The sequence below is a fragment of the Notothenia rossii genome (assembly GCF_949606895.1).
Source record: "Notothenia rossii genome assembly, chromosome: 6".
NCBI classification, from domain to species: domain Eukaryota; kingdom Metazoa; phylum Chordata; class Actinopteri; order Perciformes; family Nototheniidae; genus Notothenia; species Notothenia rossii.
This window is the reverse complement of record NC_136909.1, coordinates 80,787,685-80,805,852: the sequence shown is the minus strand read 5'-3', so window position 1 is coordinate 80,805,852 and position 18,168 is coordinate 80,787,685. Positions and strand designations below refer to the sequence as shown.

The window sequence follows — 18,168 nt, the reverse complement described above, 5'->3', positions numbered from 1 at the left end:
ATGCTGTGCAGAAGAAGTGGGTATTAAGTGCCTGGACTGTGTTCCACTGGACATGGAGTTCCTCTGTGCTACCTGTGACATGGAGGCCCACAAGAGGAACATCTTCCATGACAGAGAGGCTGTGTTCAATGGATTTCTGAAGCCCATTCCCCCTACAACTGCTGTGGTGGTGGATGAAAATGGCCAGCCTCAGTTTTGTGAACAAAGTATGTAAAGATTAACATTACATTACAATGTCCCATCATAGGCAAGGCAAGTTTATTTATATAGCACCTTTCAACACAATGCAATTCAAAGTGCTTTACAAAAAATGAAAGACATTAAGAAAATGGCATTTCAAATCAGTCATTTAAAAGAAAAGATAATAAGATTTAAAAAATACATGGATAAAAGTTACAGTGCAGTTTAAGATGTGAATAGTTCAATTAAAAGCAGCGACAAAAAGAAAAGTCTTTAGTCTGGATTTAAAAGTCGTCAGAGTTGCAGCGGACCTGCAGGTTTCTGGGAGTTTGTTCCAGGTATTATGAGCAAAACAACTGAACTTCTCCATGTTTAGTTCTGACTCTCGGGACAGAAAGCTGACCAGTCCCTGAAGACCTGAGAGATCTGGATGGCTCATAATTTAGCAGGAGGTCAGAAATGTATTTTGGGCCTAAACCATTCAAAGCTTTATAAACCAGCAGCAGTATTTTGAAATATATTCTTTGACACACAGGAAGCCAGTGTAAAGACTTCAGAACATGAGTGATGTGATCCACTTTCTTAGTGTTAGTGAGAACTCGAGCAGCAGCGTTCTGAATCAGCTGCAGCTTTCTAATGGATCTTTTAGTGAGACCTGTGAAGACACCATTACAATAGTCCAGTCTACTGAAGATAAAAGCATGGACAAGACAAATCCTGATGTGACATTACTCTTTTAATCCTAGATATGTTCTTTAGGTGATAGTAGGCTGATTTAGTAACTGTTTTAATGTGACTGTTGAAGCTCAGGTCAGAGTCCATGACTACACCTAGATTTCTGGCTTCATCTGTTGTTTTGAACATTGCAGACTGAAGCTCAGCGCTAACTTTTATACATTCTGCCTTGGCTCCAAAAACCATTACCTCAGTTTTGTCTTTGTTTAATTGGAGAAAGTCCTGACAGTGTAGTTCCCAAAAATAAGTGTGAATGGGAAGGGTACATAGCTGATGGAAAAAGTATGATTGGTTTTGACTAGGGCTGCAAGATATGTGGAAATTATGCAAAATGTTATTGAATATCTCGATAATCTGGAGAATGAGGTTAGCGTTTTGGGAAATTCATCTAAGGGATTAAGGAAAAACTATAAATACACCCTTCCTAACTTCTTTCTATATTGCATTATGTCAACTGCCTGTTCCTACTCCAAGGTCAATGTGTGAATGCTCTGATGACGTCTGTGGTCGCCATCAACGGTATGTTGTTCTGAAAGCCCTTCTTTTTGTACAAGTAGTATTGTACGGCAGAGTTTTACCACTTTGTGCAACGCAAAGATTTGTATCACCTGGTCATTTTCAGACAACACCCAAATGCCATGTCAAATAGCTAATATATCATATATGCACTTCTATGTATAAAATACAATATGTTAAGGGATGTATCCATCATTTGTAGCAGCCAAGTGTTATTTTTTGGTAAAGCCAACTAGATGACAGAGATGAGTGCTTAAGCCAGGCCTTGCCGTGTCAGTTTATGATTAACAACTAGATTTTCTTCTGATTAATCAGACATGGGTTTCTCTTACGAGGACTGAAAAAGAGATGTCCAAGAAGGCAAATGTTGACTTCTTCTGTATGGATGTAACATGCAGGTAATCCTCACATCCATAACAATGTTTAAAATGGCCTATGCCTCAGCAGTCATTTTAGATGATATTGATATTGTTGTCATGTCAATTAAAAGTTTATCTTTGTAACACTCAATCACAAAATGCTGCTCCTGCTTCTTAGGTACTGGCCATACCTTAACAAAATAGCCGAGGGATTACCAGTGCTTCTGCCGTTGACAGAAATGAGGCCATTTCTTAGCGTGATGCATGCTAAAGCCCATACAGCAAAATGCGAGGTACATAACATCTTTAATGCAAAGGACTTTTAAATGTTGTGCATGGCATGCCTTATTGGATATCAAACACTTCTAAAGAAATGCTACATAACATTACTTGCGCTGTGTTGCAGGTGAGATGGGCTGGCAGAAGTCAGGAAACACAGTGGGAGAGGAAGTAGAGCAGGTATGTTATTAATGCATTATTGTAACTATGGATTCAAGAAGTCTTAAAGGTGGGGTATGTCATTTATTCCAGAAACACTTTTTGATATATTCCATGGAATGCTATTAACATCCCGATAGCAATAAATATATGAAATGCTTTGACAATAAATACATTAAAAAATGTCATCTGTGGAAGCCGCACACCAAGGTTTAAGGTAAGCATATAATAATGTAAAAATTGGCTAAATATATACACTGCAAAGAACAAAAAAAAGAGGAGTAAAAGTAGCTCACGACTTGTTTTATTTTTTTTAAAGTAGCTCTCATCCTAAAAAAGGTTGGAGACCCCTGCTTTAGACAAACTGCTCCCATCTTCACATTTTACACACAAAACCAAAAAAAAAAACATATATCAGTTCATTGGGGTTCCCTGATGCTCACTTTCTGGTCATTTTGTTATAGGAGCCACGTCATCATGGGACTGCTGCATTTGGTTTTACCATATTAGGTAACATAATAATTTGCCAGTACATTCCCCCCTTTTGATCATACTTTGATCAATCATGAAAACGAAACAAATGAGAGGATAGACTGATATAACTCATCAATGAATACACCCCATCACTAGTTTAAGTAAACATGTCACCAACATATCATGGAAAGTGGCTGTTTTTGTGGAGGACAGACTCCAAGGATATGTAAGCATAAGAAGAGGGGATACTGAAATCATAGATTATACTGTCAGAATCTGAATCGAACTCGGACACATGGGCACTTGTGCGAGGCAAAAGGTTGGTGTATGTGTGGTGTAACATAGGGTCTTCTAGTGGGAGAGCAGAGTACTGAACGAAAGCTGAGGATATCATGTTGGAGAAACATTTCTTCAATAGGGGAATAACAACACATGTACAGCCGAGTATTAGGCTGAAAATGATCAACAGTGGCGTAACTATCCTAGCAAGCCATGCTTCCCACCCACCCGATGTAAGCCAGGACCACCAGTCCCAGCCATCCTCGGTGGATGGTATGTCATCAGCCTTCATCTTCTCGGCCAACAGGCTGTTAAGGTGCTGCACGGCGTCAGTGATGTTTTTGGCGGAGTCGGGAATATAAGTACAGCAAGAGTCACCGATCACATGACACAGGCCACCCTTTGAGGCGAACAAAAGATCGAGAGCCAACTGATGTTGCATAAGCATATTTCTAGTGAACGGGGTAAGTGCCTGGAAAGTGGAAACCTTGGGTTACTTCGTAAGTGAGTCATCATGGGACTGCTGCATTTGGTTTTACCATATTAGGTAACATAAGAATTTGCCACAACAACATGTTCTTGTTTATACCTTTTTTAAACCTTTTCTTTGAAATATTAAGCTTCTTCACTATTTTTCCTAGTCTTCCAGTTTAACATTTCACTTTCAAGTTTTCAACAAAGTCCTTGCAATTTATTTGAGCTGCAACAATTTTGATTCAAATCATTTCACTTTTCTCCGCTAATTTCAGCAACACACTTACTTGGTTTTTGTAGCTAAAAGCAGCTACCATTCAACTAATGAAATATTCAGCTCTTTCTGCATTTCCAGCTAAATTCAGATAAAAATGTTCACAGTTTACAGCATTCGTACTTTCTGCAGGAAATGCATTTTCTAGTTATCATTTAGTTTTTCTCTAGTTTTTTTTCCTTTCCATTGGAGTATGACGGGGGATGCTCTCATACGTCGCTGATATATACATCTAACATTCAAAAAAGCCCTCAGAGCCCTCAGAGATTATTTTCACCGGCACATTTACAGTATTTGTGATAAAATGGAGAAACAAACGTATTGTGATCACTTGCTATTTTTCCTCAATGTTATACAAATAAAAATGGCTGGCAAGAAATGTTTCATGGTGCAGAAAGGTAATGGTGCCCATGGTATTTAATGACAATGTGCTGCTTTATCATGAACAATTTAAAAGGAAAATCAGGGAAGCCAGGATTAATGTCCAATCATTTTATTTTCAAAGATTTCACGTAGAAAGACACCTGTAAAGTCAAATAATTTCAAATGATAAATCATGTGGAAACATCCGAACATACTGTATGTCCAAACAGAAAGAAAAGAAATAACTTGTATCAAAATGTAATTTAAAAAAGGGGTTAAGGAGGAAAGTTTATCCATTATACATTAAGCTTTTGCTCATTGTAAACATGGAGAAAACAAGCAGGAAATCAAGTTTAAATATTCAAGGTTTCAGGTTTTTATCAGTACAAGCCTCTGAGGAGTTCTAAGCATTTTAAATGTGCTAAGATCTGCTATTAAATGTGGATGAAACGTTTTAATGACAGTTTGGTTTGTAGGAATGTTTACTGCCTGACGATTGTGAAAAGTCAAATACTTTGTCTTACACCATACGTTCGGGGGGTCATTGGTCATTTTACCTGTACAGCAAAACCACCTAAAGCCAACGACACTTTATTCAACTTTTGCAGAGCGATGAAAAGAAATGGGTTCTGAACTTGAAAAATATCATAATGTATATCCTGCTCCTGGAAATGTTATTACATCTTTGGTTGAATTAGTTATTGACACACATTTACCTTATAGGCCTACTACTGTTTTTCTCTAATATATTATAAATATCTTTTTGTTTTGCAAACATATTTTAACTTTTCAGTCTTCTTTACCCTCTGATGAAACTGCTGCTATACTGATTATAGAATTGTGGGGTAATTATATATTTTTAATAATAATAATTTTTGGGCAGACCTTGATAACGAGACCAATAAACAAATAACATTTAGCAATATTCTGGTTGTTTACCTTTCACTCCTTCATTTGATATTTGGCATTTAGTTTTTCTTTTAAAGTAACTCATGTTGACCTTGAAATTAAGAGACACAACAACAACGAAAACGTAATTTGGTTTTCCTCCAATGACAGGTCAGCTGGTTATTTGGTTTCTTTAGGACCTCTTCCATCGAATGGCAGAGAAAATGGTATGCATGAAGTAGAAAAGAGTGGCCAAATAGGACATCACCTGGAAACACACACACACACACACACACACACACACACACACACACACACACACACACACACACACACACAGAGAAACAAAGTCAAATCATTACATTGAAGTAGAATTATGTCAACACACTGTTTTAAAGGTCACCTAGGGTAACCATTAGCCAATAACCAACCAAGGTAGCTTCACTGAACATCTGAAACATACAGAACACATTATATATGATACTGAAAATCCCACCTTAAAACTGTAGGGACACTGGAATAAATCATTTACATAACTAACGTATGGAGTTATTTTGTCAAAACTAATATTATCACAAACTGTATCACTTAAAAATGCTGATAACATTTTATGATCCCCAGAGTTGTATCTTTATTAAGTTGCAGTTATCAGAATGGTGTAGTATATGTAAGAAGTCTGTATGTGTGAGGGTGTGTGTGTGTGTGTGTGTGTGTGTGTGTGTATGTGTGTGTGTGTGTGTGTGTGTGTGTGTGTGTGTGTGTGTGTGTGCGTGCGTGCGTGCGTGCGTGTGTGTGTGTGTGTGTACATGCATTCTGGTGTGTGTTTCTGATTGTTTGACATACCACTGCAGCAATGTGCAGCTTGTAGGTCTTGCGAGCTTCAATGAGCAAATCTGAGTTCAACCCCGACACAAGCGCTAAAACCTGGCCCTCCAGGACCGTGATGAAGGCCAGCGGCACCGACGCACCGAGGTAGAACACCGTCGCAACAAAATGATAACCCACATCCTGAAAAGAAACAGCGAGAAGGAAAAGTTGGGAGACATGTTAATGAAGGTATGAAGTTAACCCTTTAACAGCCAGCACCGCCATTTGGTTGTGCACATTTTGTGGCTTGATATCTTGTTGAAAAAAAAAAGAAGTTTAAGTCCATCTGATTTAGCCATCTCTACCATTTGCTTGACATGTTGTGCACAAAAACACCTCTAGATGCAAAAAAATGTCCATAGCTTCTTTCTTGGTCTGGCAATTAAAGGGTTTTAAAGCATAAGAGGACATTTCCAGTAGTCTGAATGCTGTGCTCCAACTTTGTGGCAGTAGTTTGATTGTTTTTTGCAGTTAAAACACCTGCACTTTTGGCCATCTATGTACTGCCTATATAGCAGTGGGATGACGTATTTTTTAGACAGACCTGGAAGACCTGGAATACATGCAATTGCCAGAAGTAAAAGGCTAACGTAAAGCTATAAAGTAACTACATCCTGGTCTATTGGATCACCACCAAAGATGGACTTGTGTTTGCCCTGATGACGTTTTATTAGTCCCATTTTGACGCTTGTTTGTAACCGCCATTAAAATTACACATAGAAGTTTCGGAAACTTCGGATTTTACTTAAATATCTAAAAACAGATCTTATCTAAGGCATCCAACCACAAACACAATAAAAACACCATGTATTTGAATTAGCCAATCAGCTGGTGATGGGCGTGTCTAACCAGGGCGGGCCAGCTGCTGCTCCGATTGCATCCACAGAGGAAGATGAAGAACCAGAGTGTCGTCATCACGAAGCAGAAGACGGACACGAACATCACCCAGCCCATCGGGTTTTCATGTTCAACCCCAGTCGATGCCACCAGCATCCAAACCAGACCTCCGAAAACCTGCAGGGTCACACAGGAAGGGGGGGGGGGGCATTTTACAGCTTTGTTCTTGACAGTAACACAACACATTTTCTTGTTGCAATGTTGCATCTTAAAAATTGCCTTAAATTATTTTTTGCATTTGGTTTTTAATGCTCAATTTTCTTCCTTACATAGATTTCATTTCCTAAGTTATTCCATTGTGAGTTTACCAAGTTGGGGAAAATGGGTCAAGTATAGAACAATATCATTCCTATAGTTCATATATACCTGAGTATTAACAGTGTATCCATTCTTTTATTTGTAATATTATTATTACTATTATTTTAGTATTTATTTTTGTACTTGTCATCTGTTATGTAGTTAATCTATGTACCTAGATGTGTTTATTTTTGTTATGTATGCTTTGTGAATATCTTATTAAAATGCAAATTAAAAAAATGCAAATAAAGAAAAGGATCAAAAACTAAATATTTGTTGGCCACTTGGGGGCAGCAGAAACATCATTTTAACACAACATTGACGTATTGTAAGCTTTGAAGTTGGTAAAGCAAACAGTTTTATACTTCCATGCGTTATGTAGCACGATATCTTACTTTTGGAGTCGTGTCTGTCAGTAATAAAGAACCAAAACAGTAATGTTGTGTGGGCCTGAGAGCGAAACAAATATCTGAACCCATTTTTAAGTTCTCGATTTAGGTGGAAATGATCTGTCTGTTTATCACAAAAAGAACTGTTTCTACTTTAAAATTGTATTATTTATTGCTTAATTACAACTTGACCCTATGTGATTGCCCGACACACACACACACACACACACACACACACACACACACACACACACACACACACACACACACACACACAAATAGATACACTATTTCTGCAGTCTGTCTCTTCTCCTTTGACAAACATTAAGCTCAAAAGAGTGTTTCACAGCCATGAAACTCATTTGTTCCATGAAAAGAGGCAAATGTTATTGTCCCCGACCATCAACAAGCACTACAGTCCCAGCTGTGTGCCTCACTTTTTAGTGTCGCCATTTCTGTTGTGTTTTGAGATTCATTCCGCATTTTTTATTTGAAGCATTTCGTTTATGCAGCGCTTTTAGTAGAACTGGGCATGTTTCAGTAAGTTGTGGATTGTTACTCATAATGGAAGTGTTTTGGGCCATGAGGCGTGTTGGCCATCGTACTTTATCTATTATTTTGCAATAAAAATGAATGATTTTGTGTCACAATTACAACAGGGACTTGTGATGGAAACTTATGAAGCAATGGAGACGAAACTTAGAGAGACACGAGGAGAGCAGGAACTTTGATGGCAAACACTGATGGTTTATTTGGAGCTTCGGCCGAAGAATTCACAAGACATGTCGTGCGCCACTAGTTGACCCAACGGATGCCAAACCAATTGTTTAAAATAAAAATGAAATACAGGTCTCTATTAGCAAGCATAGAAATGCACAACATTAGAATTGAGCAATTCAACAACTGACACACCTTTAACGGTCTAACTGTTAAGTTAGCACCAATTCATTTGGTGTTGTAACATTTATAATACAATCATTCAGTCTCCTTCACTGGAGCATAGCTTATTTAACCATTGAACTCAAACTCAACTCATAAAAGGTGAAATAAAAGTTGTAGAAGAGAAACGTTTTTTTTTTTATTCAACCCACATATGCAGAGAAACTAGGCTGTCATTCAGCTGTGTGAAGTGTAAACACGATAAGACTACATTTAGAAAAGACTAATGATGACCACATCCAAAGAGTGTGCCAAGCCCTGAGTCAACTGCAGGTGGAGCAAATATTTATCTACGATAATGCATTCATCTATGACAAAAAACTCTGAACTACACCTCAGATGCTCCCTCTAACCCCAAAGTCACAAAGACATGTTTTCCTTTCTGTTGGGAAAGGACTGAATGTTTTCTTCTAATATCAGAGTAGCACATGATAACAAAGGCCCTACGTAGCTGTGTACATGACAGGATGTATTATTACATAAGAGCGCCAGGACACACTGTTTTAGGAATTTGATGGCTCTGTGACAACGATTAACATGATGATTCAGCCTCTATGGAGATAGACATATGACTGTCATGTTTATTGCTTACGCAGGCCTTAGCTAATCTGAACTAAGGCCAGAATACTGCTTTGAACCAGTATTCTTCCATCTTGTTGGCTGTAACACCCTCTCTTGTATATAAGCATATCGAGGACTCTACTCTGGGAACTATTTGTCCCACGCAGCTCTCTATGTGATGACTACTTCCATTCTTGCAAGGATAATAAATACATGTATCTTGATATTGAAGACCAAGCCGGTGACGAGTCGAGTGATATTTTTCCTAACACTTTCCGTATTGAAACTGAATGCTGCTTAACCGACAGATTTTTTTCAAACGAGACGTGATGGGAACATTTCTAGATGTTTAACGTTACGCTTGAAATTTATATTTGAAACTTTGCAATCTTGAATATAATTGAAAATAAGTTATAATAAGTGAATTGGCCTCCAGCTTATTAAATCGCCACTAAAAAACTTCCTCTGAAGTATAAAATACTTTAAAATGAGAAAAAAAACTCTTAAATCCCTCCTGCAGCATGATTCATTTCTTATGTTCATACTATTGTTTATATGCTCTGAAAACCCTTGCATTGGCAATTAATAGCTTCATTTGCTTCTTCTATGGGTAGAAATTACTTTGGAGCATACTGTATAGATCAGTGATTGGTTAGTGCGTTGTTGGTGGAGTGGCTTGTTTGTGGCTTTTTTTAAAAACATATTCAACGTTACTATTGGTTGCCATTGGAATTCAAAGTCTGTTCCTAAACCAGGAAATAAAGCATGCATTGAAGCAACCTTTTTTTGTCTAAACGGTTGAACTATCGCTTGTCAGTCACGTAACGCCACTGGGCCCAACAATACATTTTTTTTTCATTGACTTACATTGGGAATGAGACGTCTGTTAATCACTCTATCAATAGTTAAACAAGGTTACTCCATTGTATGAATACTTGAAAAGCCCTTATTTAAATAAAGGGTTTTAAATGATTCTCCATGTATTTGACTGGGCTGAGACAAGGCGAGGTGGAGCTGCTGGGAGGTGGGTTTAAGTAAATGCAGGTACTTTAAAGGTGGGGTAGGTAAGTTTGAGAAACTGGCTCGAGATACACTTTTTGTTATATTCCATGGAATGCTCTTAACATCTCGATAGCAATGAATATCTTAAGTGCTTTGACAAAAAATCCATAAAAAAATGTCATCTGTGGAAGCCGTGGTACTGTAAAAAGCACGACCAATCATCTGAGCCGGCCCGGCTAAAGTAATTGGATGGCCTACCTGCCTGTCAGCCTTCAATCTGTACACAAACTTATCTCGTGCCCTCATTGGTCATGTGCGCGTTTGTGTGTGTTGGAGGAGGGGCTCTGTAAGGAAGTGGCAGATTTTTTCCGGCTGTGTATTTTCAAATTCCAGCGCACTCGAGCTGGTTTCTCCAAAATGACCTACCCCACCTTTAAAGCAGAAGATTATTGTTCTCAAGAGTCACGCCAGCTTTTACTGAGCAAATACCAAACAGATCCTGCATTTTAGCCATGCCTCATTTCGCTCTATTTGCTCTTTCCAGCGCTGTTTTTGCAGGGGGCTGATTCTGTGAGGACGTAGCAAATGAGCTGCAGCTGGCCACGCCCCCCTGCAGGAGAGGGGAGGGTGCTTTGAGATCAGTTGCTGGGCTGTCAGAAGAGGGGGAGAAAAAGAGATCTCCTTCCGCCGTGTTTTATTCTTATATGATTATATAGAGTCATTATTCATTTATTTTAAAGCTCAATAAATAACAAAGAAGACCTTTGACCGGCACTTTTCTAATTTTGTCCGGAAGATTTCAACTTTAACGGACATGTTGACCAGCGAAACTCTGCCGCACGGTCCCCTCGTTCCTTGGAAGAGGCGGAGAGGTGGGTGTTTGTCATCTGCTGGTGGACTAACCGGAGAGAATTACAGTGCTTGCCTCGACGGGGAGGCAATGCATTGAATTACAGAAGCAGGAGGCGCAAACGCTTGCCTCGGGGAGGGAAAAAAAGAGCGACAGTGGAGAATAAACAGAAGAGCAACCATGGCAACCATGCGCGGGAAGTCTTCTTCGCTGCTTTTTTAGCAGACTACAGCGCCACTTACAGGCCTGGCATATGTACTACAGCGTCTCCAGCGCTTTCGAGCGGCAATGGCCGGCCGTGGCCCAACCCCACATTCCCCTGATAGATGGAGAATTGCCCATATAGGCGGAGCTCCTCGTTCCTGACGTCAGAGAATTTTCAAATCTGTATCAGTCTGTATCAGATCCGTTTCAGCCCCGTTTTTAGAGATTTGGGTAAGGAGGAAAATAGAGAGGGTTGTGTTTTCTGACACTTGGCGAGTTCCCTGACACACCGGGGACACATATTCATGTATAAAAGACATACAAAAGTGCATTTTGCATGATAGGTCCCCTTTAATTCATCCATTTCAAGGATGAATCCAAGCTGTCTAAAATACTTTTTTCGAGCCCTTTGTGCTTCCAAGTTGTGAGCATTTTAGAGTCAAGTAGATGTTCAGTGGAGTATCTCTTTAAAGGTCAGTTATTATGCAAAATCCACTTTTATTTAGGACACGTCAAATGTTAGTCAAATGTTAAAAGATCTTGACAGAAAGGAATTAAAGAAAGATACGTTTAAAAAGAGGTTATAGCATCAGCTTTGGAAGTGTAACCTTTATAACCTTTAATGGTTTGGATTTTCAACATTTTTTTGTTGTCGTATTGTTCCTGCAGAATAAAGACGATCCTCTTTAAAAGTCAGGACGATGCTTTGTTGTGACGTGCAGTGTTTGATGTTTTGTGCTGAATTTTTATAATGTAACTGTTCAGACCCAGATATAGAGCATTGTTAAAAAAAATCCAGATATTGTTGCATCGTCAGGAGGCTAACAGACAAGGATATTATATAGCATTCATCATTCATATATATTATAGTCTGCGATTAAGTTACATTGAGTTACTTAACCTTTTTTTCTAAAACCTGTTTTACTGTTGCTATGGCAACCTCTGTTTGTCAGCACTATGGTTTTCAATTCAGATGGAAACGAATGTAAGGACCATCCCAACTGGTTGCAAATGCAATAATCAGTATAAAACTGTTTATTCAATAACATGGCTCTCAGAAACCGGTTTTATCGGCTTCTCTCAGCTTGTTTCTTGTTGAGCAACACCAAACCTCTTAAATCCTCTAATCTTCACAGTTCGTTTTGCTGGTGACTCTTCTCTGTTTGCTCAACTCTTTAAACACTGATGACCAAAACAAGACATCACAGATTCTTGAGAGGGCGGGGGGCAGAAAGGGCGGCAAGTAATAATAAAATGGTGCTGAGCCGAATTAAGAATGGTATAGTAATGGCGGCGTGTGGCGTAGTGGATAGAGTGCTGGTGTTTGATTCAAGGGAGCACAGGTTCAAACCCCACTGCAGTCAGCATGTCGTTGTGTCCCTGCAAGACAATCCACCCCAAATTGCTCCTGTGGAGATTGCCCACAGTATTGAGTATGTAAGTTGCTTTGGATAAAAGTGTCTAACAAGTGACATGTATTGTAATGTATAGAGAAAATGTGCAAATAGATAAATAAAGACATGGGTGATGGAATAAAACAGAGTATACTCTCTCGAATAATTTACTTGAGTACACATTTGTGGTATACATTATTTTAGTATTTCCATTTTCCATAACTTTTTACTTCTACTTCATTACATTTCTTTCATATTTAGTTTCCTTTTACATAAAAAAAACCATTATCTTACACTATATGTTCCAGTATTTTACAACCAAGTACCTATATTGCCCTAACTACAACATTTAAAACTGTTATATTAATTTATTCGTGGCAAAAAAGTACATCATATAAATAAAAAATATAACACTTTTGAAGAGAATATACCTTTGCTTTTTATGTTTTAAGAGTCTTTTGCTAATAATATTTGTGTACTATTGCCTAAGTAACATTTTGAATGCAGTCATTTTACTTGATTATTTTTAAACTGTTACCAATTAAAGCTTTTACCCAATTAAAGGAACTGAGTAATTCATCCACCCCTGTAACTAAGTCTACCACACAGATGGGTAGAAAGTCTAAGGTAAAAGAGGCTACCCCCCCCCCCCCCCCCTGCCATAAAAATATATATCCTTCCGCAATGATCAAATAGGAAACTCACAAACTCAGGGATGAAGAACAGGTCGGGGATGGATGTAAAGACCCTGCCGCCTGTAGGCAGAACATCGCCCACGGTGGTGGAAGCCATAGTCCCAAACACTGTGTGAGTGTGTGTATGAGTTCCTGTAGAATGATATGTGAAACCTATTTATTTCTGTCTTTTTAAGGCCATCATCCCCCCCCACCACCTCCACCACCCCCACTCCCGTGTTCCCTGCCACACCTCCCTCTATGTCTCCTCCCCACTCCACGTTCCTCAGATCTTAAACTTACAGTCTGACAGGTGCTTTTTCTTTGGCTCTGTTTGTGCAAAAGGGAAGATGTCTGTGGTGCGTGTGTGTGTGTATGTGTGTGTGTGTGTGTGTGTGTGTGTGTGTGTGTGTGTGTGTGTGTGTGTGTGTGTGTGTGTGTGTGTGTGTGTGTGTGTGTGTGTGTGTGTGTGTGTGTGTGTGTGTGTGTGTGTGTGTGTGTGTGTGTGTGTGTGTGTGTGTGTGTGTGTGTGTGTGTGTGTGTGTGTGTGTGTGTGTGTAGGTGGCACCCGTTTACATGCACACACAAAAAGTGTTTGTGAAGCAACAAATGGATCACCGTGGCATATAAAAGCAGTTGCAGGTAATCTCCACATACGGTGGTTAACACATACGGGCATAGATGCTGTAATCACAACATGTTGTCCTAATTAGTTTTTATTTAATTGTATTTGAATATCATGTCAGTTTCCTCACTCAGAATAAAGACGATCCTCTTTAAAAGTGCGGAAAATGCTTTGTTGTGACGTGCAGTGTTTGATGTTTTGTGCTGAATTTAGATTTCTTTTATTTGTAAAATGTAACTGTTTAGAACCAGATATAGAGCATTGTTAAAAAAAAAATGCATATTGATCCAAATATTGTTGCGTCGTCACGAGGCTAACAGACAAGGATAATATGTAGTATTCGTCTGCGATTAAGTTACATTACTAAAACCTGTTTTACTATTGCTATGGCAACCTCTGTTTGTCAGCACTATGGTTTGCAATTCAGATGGAAACAAATGTAAGGGTTGGTGTTTCAATTGTTTTATTCCCTAACATTATAACATTGGCTCATTCATAGTGTTTCATAGTTTGTTATACGGATGTTCGAACAATGCAGATGATGCGTGCGTAATTTAATACAGTGAGGATGTTATTGAAAGGGAAGCAATAAATCATTAATTCTCTCTCTCTGTGTGTGTATTTGGACGTGCTCATGAAGCCTTGACATTAATCCACATTTATCCAGGAAGGTTCATGTCGGAAAGTAGCTTTTATTCAATACACCCATCGCCTGGGAGATATGAGCATCCAGCAGCCAAACTGTGTAATCTAAATCTGAATCTGTTTATTTTTGATGTTCATGGATTAAAAAATGAACTTTAAAAAAAGTATTTTTCTTGTTTACGGTATTTTAAACCAAACCAAACCTTTTAACTTATCAGATAATTGGACAGCTGAGTTTAGGTTTATTTTTGACAATGTGTTTGTATGGAAACCTGTTGAACTGCATTCCTACTAAGTCAACTTAAAGGCTTAAATAAAACACACAAATTAATGAAATGGAGTCAAACACAGGAGCCAGCAAAGAGAGTTGGGAGGTGGCTCCGATTAGTTTTATCTCCTGTAATCCTGTAGTTTTCCACCTGACAACTGAAAATAAACAATTTAACCAGCGAACAACAAACCACCCTTGTTGTCTATTTTCTCATTGAAATTTGACTAGAATAGAATAGAGTTCATTTATTGTCATCGCACCAGGTACAACAAAATTTAAAAAAGCGATCCTTGCAGTGCATTTCCACATAAAACGAATAAATATCTATATAAACATATACACACATAAACATATGCTCACACATCCATACCAACATGCATACATGCCCGCACATAATTTAAATACAGTTTACAATATAAAAAACACAGGGATGATATTACTACAAATGCAAACTAGTCATTCCTAAAGTTCCAATCTCATTTAGGGTTTGTTTCAGATGTAACATATGAATCAGCTATGAATTTGTTTTTGAGCGGTGTGTTATGAGCTAACCCAAGACCCAGGTTTTTTATTGTTTTTTTTTTAATAATATTTCATATTTTATTCTTACAATACAATACAGCTTTATTTATAATGCACTTTAAAACCTCCAGACCAAAGTGCTGTACAGTCAAATAAACAAATAAACAAACATACCAAAAATCACACAGTATAAAACCAGAACAAGTAAAAAAACAAGTACAAGTACAGAATAGACAATTTAATTTTCTTGTTTTATTCAGTCCTGTGCTCACTGACTTCCCTTGTTATTAAGTGTTTTAAATAATAATAATAAATAAGGGAAGTTACACATAAGTTCCCTGATTACCTGGGAAGGGGAATTAGTATTGTTTTTATTTTGTGTTACCTTTTGTGTATGACAAGTGCTAAATAAATAAAGCTTGATTTGATTTTTTAGTCTGATGTCTAACCGTCAAACATAATGTCATAGTTTCCAGGCAGAGGGATTAAAACTTTGCACAAAAGAAAAGACGACTCTTAGTCATTTTTAAACCTCTTTCTCAATTCAATATAATTTAGACTGCTGCAGTGTCACAAAACAAGTCACAACATGCAGACTGATGTTTTTATTTGTATCTCAGAAAACAAACGTGGAAACCATTTAGATGTTAATTTCGAACAATGTATTGACAGATTTGAAAACAATCAGAAACAGAAACAGGTTTATTGCCAGGTAGGTTCACACATTTGACTTGATGTCATGGTGCGTACATAAAATATAAAACAAGACATCTTTAAGGACAGAGTAATAAAATATAGGCACACGACACTGTGATTCAAAGCTTTTAGTCTTTTTTTTTCTAGATGTGGCTTTGAGTACAGCGTTCTCAAATGAGAGAGTACTGCAAACAAGCTTTGGCTCAAATTACACTTAATCCTAATGGTAAATAATGTCTCATTCACTTCAATGCATGTGTGTGTGTTCACTACTTTACCAGCATGAAATCACAGCCTCAATGACGGCTGCTTTTCTTGTATCTTGAGATTTGTGCCAATGACACACTTAGCTAACTAACCCTTTAAAGGTACAACAGAATTGTAATATTGTAAAGTGAGTCGTTCTGTCAGAGCAGCTTTCATGTGGTCCAAATGGAGGGTTTCTCCTTCAGAGTGGGTAGCATGCTTTGTTCTGAAGATGCTGACACACCCTGAGTCAACCTGTCCATCTGTTAGAGGTCACTGAAGTGTCTGAAGACGCTTCTCTGTCGCCAAAAAGCTAAAGGTCCCCGAGACGTCTTATCAAAGTGACCTTCTTTTCTTCTGATGTGATCAAGTCAGTGGTGGAAGAAGTGCTCAGATCTCTGTTTTAAAAGTAGAAATACTGGAGTGAAGACTTTGTTACAACTAGTATACGTCTGGCATCCAATAGTGTAAAATATCAGCATCAAATTAGTTAATACCGCAACTTAGAGTATTATTACAATGAAGAAAGTTAAATATTGACTTTAATGAAGTGTATTATGTCCACAGATTACAATTTTTAGGGTAGTTGAGAGCAATGCCATGAAGTTTAAATAAAACATATTAGGTTCAACTCATATAATACAATTATGTGTAATCCGTTGACATAAGTTCCATAACTAAAATTCAAAGCACCCGTGGGATGTTTTACTTTGTTTGGATGATCATTTAATTGGATGTGAAACTGAGTTATCTTCCCTAACCACCAGACACACACACACACACACACACACACACACACACACACACACACACACACACACACACACACACACACACACACACACACACACACACACACACACACACACACGCACACACACACACATCTTCCCTCTTGCACAAACAGAGCCAAAAAAAAGCATCTGTCAGACTGTAAGTTTCGATTTGAGGAACGTTGAGTGGGGAGAAGATGTAGAGCGAGTGGTGGCAGGTAAAATGGGGGTGGGAGGAGGGTTACACTCATCAAGGAACCAATAATAAGATGTTTGAGGGACACACCTTTGACTAGCTCCTCCACTGTGGATCTGGTTACATCCATCAGACCCACACATACAAACACACACACACACACACACACACACACACACACACACACACACACACACACACACACACACACACACACACACACACACACACACACACACACACACACACACACACACACACACACACACACATACACAATAGAAACCTCCATGGGAACCCGTGCCAGCTCTGTCAAAATACAATGGCCGTTTGTCCATGTCAAGTGCAGTTACACACTATAACACACATCCACAAACAATGATAAATAATGCATTGTGTTCTGAATCCACACTTCTATTATCCATAAAAGAAGAAGAACAACAATTTGACCCCACTCCTTTGAACTCTGACCTTCAGGTGAGCGGGGGGTCGGACAGACTGCACTTTACCTGGGGGGAATCAACGAGGTTCAAACCCTTTTGTGTTTATGCTCTGGAGCTGAACCTAACCTCTGACCCACTGGGAAGATGGTGAATAAAAAAAACATGAACCACCTGAAACAAACTTCTCCTGTTCACCTGAGCGCTGATTTCCAAAATGAGAAGTCACTAACTACTTCATGTTTCTGTGAAAAAGTGATATTTTCTTTGATTAAAGCTACCGAAGTGGTAAGAGCCCACTTCCCTTTTTTCTTTAATGCTGCCTTTATACATTCTATTACTTAGCTGGTCACCACGGGCACAATTACCATAGCAACAGCGCAAGGGAATGTGGAAGTACAGGATGCTCAATTATTATACACAGACAAGTACTGCAACAGACAAAGGGTCATTTTGTCTCCAACACACTAACCCCCTGATAGGCTAAGAGGTGGGACATTTTTAAGCAGTTCGCAATCACAACAGAGCCGGCCCGCTAACCAATCACAACAGACTGGGCTCTGGTTCCAGACAGAGGGTGAAAAGAGGTGCTGCAGCACAGGCAGTATGAAAAACATAAATACCTTTTTGAACATTAAAGCATGGAGACATGTCACAGTTGAGGAACAAAATACAAATATGAAACCTGAAAATGAGCAGA

The 18,168-nt window shown here is 38.6% G+C and overlaps 1 protein-coding gene across 1 annotated transcript; it reads right to left on the bottom strand.

Annotated features, from left to right (window-relative positions):
• Positions 1-4,206: 4,206 nt before the first annotated feature.
• On the bottom strand, positions 4,207-13,222 carry LOC307043089 (myelin and lymphocyte protein-like). The gene is made up of 4 exons (XM_079687323.1): positions 13,086-13,222; positions 6,697-6,861; positions 5,824-5,988; positions 4,207-5,248 (listed from the first exon to the last, which is right to left on the bottom strand). The coding sequence occupies exons 1-4, from the start codon at positions 13,170-13,172 to the stop codon at positions 5,174-5,176; spliced, it is 492 nt and encodes a 163-aa protein (XP_079543449.1). The 5' UTR covers positions 13,173-13,222; the 3' UTR covers positions 4,207-5,173.
• Positions 13,223-18,168: the final 4,946 nt, after the last annotated feature.

Excerpts from the sequence above, each read along its gene's own strand:
- LOC307043089 (XM_079687323.1), bottom strand. The coding sequence starts at position 13,172 with ATGGCTTCCACCACCGTGGGCGATGTTCTGCCTACAGGCGGCAGGGTC. Across the intron at positions 6,862-13,085 it reads TGTTCTTCATCCCTGAGTTT|GTTTTCGGAGGTCTGGTTTG; the intron begins GTGAGTTTCCTA and ends GTGACCCTGCAG. Across the intron at positions 5,249-5,823 it reads AGCTGCACATTGCTGCAGTG|GTGATGTCCTATTTGGCCAC; the intron begins GTATGTCAAACA and ends GTGTGTTTCCAG.